This window comes from Silurus meridionalis, chromosome 16 (assembly GCF_014805685.1).
Source record: "Silurus meridionalis isolate SWU-2019-XX chromosome 16, ASM1480568v1, whole genome shotgun sequence".
Lineage (NCBI taxonomy): Eukaryota > Metazoa > Chordata > Actinopteri > Siluriformes > Siluridae > Silurus > Silurus meridionalis.
In genome coordinates this window covers 16,711,954-16,719,453 of record NC_060899.1, presented here as the reverse complement: position 1 = coordinate 16,719,453, position 7,500 = coordinate 16,711,954, and the positions used below count along the sequence as shown (strand labels likewise).

Here is a 7,500-nt window from a genome sequence, read left to right as displayed (position 1 = left end):
GGTTTCTCCTCACCCCAGTGTTCAGGAGGTTTCTCCTCATCCCAGTGTTCAGGGGGTTTCTCCTCACCCCAGTGTTCAGGGGGTTTCTCCTCACCCCAGTGTTCAGGGGGTTTCTCCTCACCCCTGTGTTCAGGGGGTTTCTCCTCATCCCAGTGTTCAGGGGGTTTCTCCTCATCCCAGTGTTCAGGGCTTTTCTCCTCACCCCAGTGTTCAGGGGGTTTCTCCTCACCCATGTGTTCAGGGGGTTTCTCCTCACCCTAGTGTTCAGGGGGTTTCTCCTCATCCCAGTGTTCAGGGGGTTTCTCCTCACCCCTGTGTTCAGGGGGTTTCTTCTAATCCCAGTGTTCAGGGGGTTTCTCCTCATCCCAGTGTTCAGGGGGTTTCTCCTCACCCCAGTGTTCAGGGGGTTTCTCCTCATCCCAGTGTTCAGGGGGTTTCTCCTCACCCATGTGTTCAGGGGGTTTCTCCTCATCCCAGTGTTCAGGGGGTTTCTCCTCATCCCAGTGTTCAGGGGGTTTCTCCTCACCCCAGTGTTCAGGGGGTTTCTCCTCACCCATGTGTTCAGGGGGTTTCTCCTCATCCCAGTGTTCAGGGGGTTTCTCCTCATCCCAGTGTTCAGGGGGTTTCTCCTCATCCCAGTGTTCAGGGGGTTTCTCCTCATCCCAGTGTTCAGGGGGTTTCTCCTCATCCCAGTGTTCAGGGGGTTTCTCCTCATCCCAGTGTTCAGGGCATTTCTCCTCATCACAGTGTTCAGGGGGTTTCTCCTCATCCCAGTGTTCAGGGCATTTCTCCTCACCCCAGTGTTCAGGGGGTTTCTCCTCACCCCTGAGTTCCTGCTGAAGACCCAGGGCTCCTGACCACAGTGACCAGGGTGACCTGCTGAAGATGAATGTGCTGAGGGCAGGAATGAAGGGTGTGTGAAGAGTCTGTGCCAGGATGGTTGTGTAACAGTGTTATTGTTATAAGGTGTGAGATTAGATGTTTAAGTAAGTGTCATTATGCAGCTTCACAGCCAGAAACGTATTAGAGATGTGTTCAGATGCACGCTGCCTCGACTTGCCTCAGTCACCAAACCCGTCAGCAAGACAAAGTGGATTCTCACACACACACACACTTCTGAATTAAGATGTCAGGGAAGAAAAGCAGAAAGAGGAAGAACAGTGTTCTCCTTCTGTACAGTTTTCCTCGGGGTTCTCTGGTTTCCTTCCGCTGAACCTAAACACGACTGCAGAGTCCAAACCACCCGCAGGTGGAGATCAGAAGATCTGGAGTCTACACTGTGATGTATACACTTGTGTTATGTCTCTATTTTTCTGCGCATTTCTTTTCTTTGCTGCTGTAAAAGAGAAATTTCCCCAAGAATGAAGGTAAATCTCATCTCTCTTATCCAGGGGGTTTCTCCTCACCCCAGTGTTCAGGGGGTTTCTCCTCACCCCAGTGTTCAGGGGGTTTCTCCTCACCCCAGTGTTCAGGGGGTTTCTCCTCACCCCAGTGTTCAGGGGGTTTCTCCTCACCCCAGTGTTCAGGGGGTTTCTCCTCACCCCAGTGTTCAGGAGGTTTCTCCTCATCCCAGTGTTCAGGGGGTTTCTCCTCACCCCAGTGTTCAGGGGGTTTCTCCTCACCCCAGTGTTCAGGGGGTTTCTCCTCACCCCTGTGTTCAGGGGGTTTCTCCTCATCCCAGTGTTCAGGGGGTTTCTCCTCACCCCAGTGTTCAGGGCTTTTCTCCTCACCCCAGTGTTCAGGGGGTTTCTCCTCACCCATGTGTTCAGGGGGTTTCTCCTCACCCTAGTGTTCAGGGGGTTTCTCCTCATCCCAGTGTTCAGGGGGTTTCTCCTCACCCCTGTGTTCAGGGGGTTTCTTCTAATCCCAGTGTTCAGGGGGTTTCTCCTCATCCCAGTGTTCAGGGGGTTTCTCCTCACCCCAGTGTTCAGGGGGTTTCTCCTCATCCCAGTGTTCAGGGGGTTTCTCCTCACCCATGTGTTCAGGGGGTTTCTCCTCATCCCAGTGTTCAGGGGGTTTCTCCTCATCCCAGTGTTCAGGGGGTTTCTCCTCACCCCAGTGTTCAGGGGGTTTCTCCTCACCCATGTGTTCAGGGGGTTTCTCCTCATCACAGTGTTCAGGGGGTTTCTCCTCATCCCAGTGTTCAGGGCATTTCTCCTCACCCCAGTGTTCAGGGGGTTTCTCCTCATCCCAGTGTTCAGGGCATTTCTCCTCATCACAGTGTTCAGGGGGTTTCTCCTCATCCCAGTGTTCAGGGCATTTCTCCTCACCCCAGTGTTCAGGGGGTTTCTCCTCACCCCTGAGTTCCTGCTGAAGACCCAGGGCTCCTGACCACAGTGACCAGGGTGACCTGCTGAAGATGAATGTGCTGAGGGCAGGAATGAAGGGTGTGTGAAGAGTCTGTGCCAGGATGGTTGTGTAACAGTGTTATTGTTATAAGGTGTGAGATTAGATGTTTAAGTAAGTGTCATTATGCAGCTTCACAGCCAGAAACGTATTAGAGATGTGTTCAGATGCACGCTGCCTCGACTTGCCTCAGTCACCAAACCCGTCAGCAAGACAAAGTGGATTCTCACACACACACACACTTCTGAATTAAGATGTCAGTGTGATTTGGCCTCCAGTCTTTTTCGTGTGTGTGTGCAGGTTGGTGTGTAGTGATCATATCGTTACTGTTACAAAACGTAATCTCTGCTTTACACAATCACTTCACTCTGCTCTTCATTAAAACATCTGAAATACTTCACAGGATCTCTGGTTTATGAATTACTTTTTTTCCCCTCAAACTGTGAGCACAAAGTTGAAGGCACACAATCGTATCGGACGTCTTTTTATGCTGCGTGGAATTTTCCCTTCACTTAAACTAGGAGAGTCCAAACCTGCTCCAACAAGCCAGCACCATGATCTCCTGCATCTCCTGCTATAAAGCTCTACACATTCATTCGTGTTGGATAAGGTGAACATTGACTGCACCTCACGTGCATCAGCACCTAAATGAACCTGAATGGAGCTCATTATAACAGCACATGGAGACTGAATGTGGAATGAGCTGTTCATAAAGCATGTATTAATCTTAGTCAGGTGTCCACACACTTTGTGTCAGTGTATCGCTGATCTCAGGTTTTTCAAAAAATACAAAACATGTAAAATATTAAACAGTCATAATGTGATAGAAGAGTATCTGAGACAGTGTGTTAGAGAAGTGAAGAAAAGAGGGCAGGGTGGAGAAGAGTGATAGCAGGAGTGATTTGTGATAGAAGAGTATCTGTGAGAGTGAAAGGGAAAGTTTATAGGACTGTGGTGAGACCTGAGATGTTGTATGGATTAGAGACAGTGGCATTGAGTAAAAGACAGGAGGTGGAGCTGGAGGTAGCAGAGCTGAAGATGTTGAGATGTTCGTTGGGAGTGACGACGATGGACAGGATTAGAAACGAGTTTATTAGAGGGACAGCGCATGTAGGACGTTTTGGAGACAAGGTGAGGGAGGTGAGATTGAAATGGTTTGGACATGTGCAGAGGAGGGACATGGGGTATATCAGTAGGAAAATGCTGAGGATGGAGACACCAGGAAGGAGAAAAAGAGGAAGATCAAGGAGGAGGTTTATGGATGTGGTGAGAGAAGACATGCAGGTAGTTGGTGTGAAAGAGGCAGATGTAGAGGACAGGGGGATGAAGACTGATTCGCTGTGGCGCCCCTAATGGGAGAAGAATTGGACAGTCATCAGTTTTGTTACACTGTAAAAGTCACTCCATTTACACACAGTGTGACTTTTACCTCAGTTTCATCAATACATCAGCAAGTCAACTTTCTCATGTCAGGTCATGTTCTCACCAATCCGCTCAGTGTTCTACCATAATTTTGGGAGACCAAAACACCAGTGAGATTAAACACTGATGCACTCCATCACCACACTTCACACACACATTTTTTTGAAGTCCTCAACAACAGATCTCGTCCCTGAGTTCTCCACCAGCGTGAGTCTGGAAGCTTCACTCCTGCAGTTCTCCTGAACGATCCTTTTACTGACTAAATATTGAAATATAGGGGGCGTGGTCGATTCCAGGATGGCTCCGCCCCTTTTGCAGGCACACAAGCTCCAGCATTTCAGCTTGATGGTGTGCTGATGGAGGTGGAGAGCACCATCATTGCTCCACCATCAATTCATCACCCCTCTGAAAGAAGATCCTGAAGGAGAACTGCTTCTCCGTTACTGCTCTACACTTCCACAGTCCTGAATCTGCTGTGTGTCTCAGCACTAACACACACTCACTGTGGATAAATGTGTAAACACTGCGAGAGACGTTCGCTCACAGCGCCCTCTAGTGACGAAAAGAAAAATACCACGGTACTGATAAATTAAATAAAGAAAAAAAAATGCAGACTATTAAAAGTACTTTTGTAAATATAATTAATCATCAAAGTGAAATGACAGTTCAAAAAATACATTATAGAAACTAGTTCAAATTAAATGATCAAATAAAAAATGACAACTTTTAAACACAGTAATGAAAACAATTTATTCACAACAAACAATGTAGATTTACACAGTGTGGAAAAAAAAACAGCTATTTACACGATATTCTAAAATCCAGTTAAAAACAGATTCATTACAGTACAAGGCAGTGTGTGTGTGTGTGTGTGTGTGTGCGCAGGCATGTGTTTGTATCAGTTTATAAACTTCAGATTCTGTGTTTTATGTATGAATGATGATCAATTCTTTAAAACTTACATACAAATAATCTGGAATAAATGTAGACAAACATCAAAGCCACATATTTAACAATTAATCTTAGCTAATGCACTGTTTTACACACCAACTCTTTCTTTCTCTCTCTCTCTCTCTCTCTCTCACTATAAATACATCACAGGCTGAGGGCGTCTGTTTACTTTGTTACAGAAATCTTGTGGTTACTGAAACACTGCATGTGTATAAATGTGTGTGGTTTAATATCAGTAATGTTTCATTTACACTTTCGAAAACCTGAAACAACCCAAATAATTTGATTACACAATACAAATTAATTTTAATGTACTGAAGGATACTTATGAAGAGTGAGAGGAGGTGTAGAAAAAGAAGAGGAGGTGTAGAAGAAGAGGAGGTGTAATAGAAGAGGTGTAGAAGAGAAGGATGTGTGGAAAAAGAGGGGGTGTAGTAGAAGAGGAGGTTTAGAAGAAGAGAAGGAGTGTAGAAGAGGAGGAGGTGTAGTAGAAGAGGAGGTGTAGAAGAAAGGAGGAGGTGTAGAAGAGGTGTAGTAGAGGAGGAGGTGTAGAAGAAGAGGAGGTGTAGAAGAGGAGGAGGTGTAGAAGAGGTGTAGAGGAGGAGGTGTAGAAGAGGAGGAGGTGTAGAAGAAGAGGAGGTGTAGAAGAAGAGGAGGTGTAGAAGAGGTGTAGAAGAAGAGGAGGGTGTAGAAGAAGAGGAGGTGTAGAAGAAGAGGAGGTGGTGTAGAAGAAGAGGAGGAAGTGTAGAAGAAGAGGAGGAAGTGTAGAAGAAGAGGAGGAAGTGTAGAAGAAGAGGAGGAAGTGTAGAAGAAGAGGAGGAGGTGTAGAAGAAGAGGAGGTGTAGAAAAGAAGAGGAGGTATAGAAGAAGAGGAGGAGAAAAGAGGAGGTGTAGAAGAAGAGGAGGAGGTGTAGAAGAGGAGGAGGTGTAGTAGAGGAGGTGTAGAGGTGTAGAAGAGGTGTAGAAGAGGTAGAAGAAGAGGAAGTGTAGAAGAAGAGGAGGAGAAGAAGAGGAGGAGGTGTAGAAGAGGAGGAGAAGAAGAGGAGGAAGTGTAGAAGAAGAGGAGGAAGTGTAGAAGAAGAGGAGGTGTAGAAGAGGTGTAGAAGAAGAGAGGAGGTGTAGAAGAGGAGGAAGTGTAGAAGAAGAGGAGGAGAAGAAGAGGAGGAAGTGTAGAAGAAGAGGAGGAAGTGTAGAAGAAGAGGAGGTGTAGAAGAGGTGTAGAAGAGGAGGAGGTGTAGAAGAAGAGGAGGAAGTGAAGAAGAGGAGGAAGTGTAGAAGAAGAGGAGGTGTAGAAGAGGAGGAGAAGAAGAGGAGGAAGTGTAGAAGAAGAGGAGGAAGTGTAGAAGAAGAGGAGGTAGAAGAGGTGTAGAAGAAGAGAGGAGGTGTAGAAGAAGAGGAGGAAGTGTAGAAGAAGAGGAGGAGAAGAAGAGGAGGAAGTGTAGAAGAAGAGGAGGAAGTAGAAGAAGAGGAGGTGTAGAAGAGGTGTAGAAGAGGAGGAGGTGTAGAAGAGGAGGAAGTGTAGAAGAAGAGGAGGAAGTGTAGAAGAAGAGGAGGTAGAAGAGGTGTAGAAGAGGAGGAGGAGGTGTAGAAGAAGAGGAGGAAGTGTAGAAGAGGAGGTGTAGAAGAGGTGTAGAAGAAGAGGAGGTGTAGAAGAAGAGGAGGAAGTGTAGAAGAAGAGGAGGAGGTGTAGAAGAGGTATAGAAGAAGAGGAGGAGGTGTAGAAGAAGAGGAGGAAGTGTAGAAGAAGAGGAGGTGTAGAAGAGGTGTAGTAAGTGTGACCGTGTGTGACCAGAACAGGCCCAGCAGTGTGAGCTGAACTGTACTTTTCTATGGTAACACTGTAGATTAATTAGTGATTAGAAATACCGTAGAGATAGTGTAGAGTCTGTCTGACGACCCGTCTGTAGGACGACCCGTCTGTCTGTCTATTTACAATACATGAGTATCTGTCTGTCTGTTCTATTTGTCCGTGTCTCTGTCCTCCTGCCTGACTTCCTCCCAACCTCCTGCCCTTGTTTGTCTAAGTTTATGATTTTATCTGTCCATCTCTTTGTCAGACTGATGATCAGTCTGTCTGTCTTGCTGGACGTCTGCTGCTCCTCTATCCATCTGTCTGTCTCTCTGTCTGAGGTTTGTGTAGATGCAGAGACATGAGAGCAGGAAAGAATTTCCTAACACCGCAATGAAATCTCAGGACATCTAGCCAAGACGAGACAGTGCATATATATGTGTGTGTGTGTGTGTGTGTGTGTGTGTGTGTGTGTGTGTGTGTGTGTTCACCTGACTGATCAGTAATGCTTCAGCAGATTTAAGTATAAAGCACGTAAAGGGTGAAACAGGGGACATAATGCTGAAAATGAGACACGGCTGCAGTCCAGCTGCCCTGAGCAGGGTTCAGGGCGTGTCCCAGCAGATGTGTGAATATGGGGAGATGACAAGAGACAATAGCGTTGCAGATGATTAGAGTTGAAGAAGAGAATAGTGTAGGCAAGCATGCTGACCACGCTGCCAGTGACCAGAGGCTGAGAACATGTGCATAATGCTAATCAGGTCACTGCTCGTGGGTTAGCATTCTGTATGAACTGTTCTTATAATGCTCTCAAAACAAGTAGAAGTGTATAGTGTGTGTGTGTGTGTGTGTGTGTGTGTGTGTGTGTGTGACAGAGATACTGAGCTTAATGCTCATCATCATGGAGCACCAATTAACATCTGGACATCCATAAGGATCCTCAGACGTGTGTGTGTGTGTGTGTGTGTGTGTGTTTCAGCTCATCTCAGAGG

General features: G+C 46.6%; 1 protein-coding gene across 1 annotated transcript in view; it reads right to left on the bottom strand.

Moving 5' to 3' along the window:
- Positions 1–6,369: 6,369 nt before the first annotated feature.
- Positions 6,370–7,500, bottom strand: part of LOC124399221 (PC4 and SFRS1-interacting protein-like) — a 3,656-nt gene continuing 2,525 nt past the window's right edge. The window contains exon 8 of the mRNA XM_046870028.1: positions 6,370–7,500. This exon is cut by the window's right edge and continues 2 nt beyond it. Within this exon, the coding sequence (XP_046725984.1) occupies positions 7,494–7,500 (7 nt within the window). The 3' untranslated portion in view covers positions 6,370–7,493.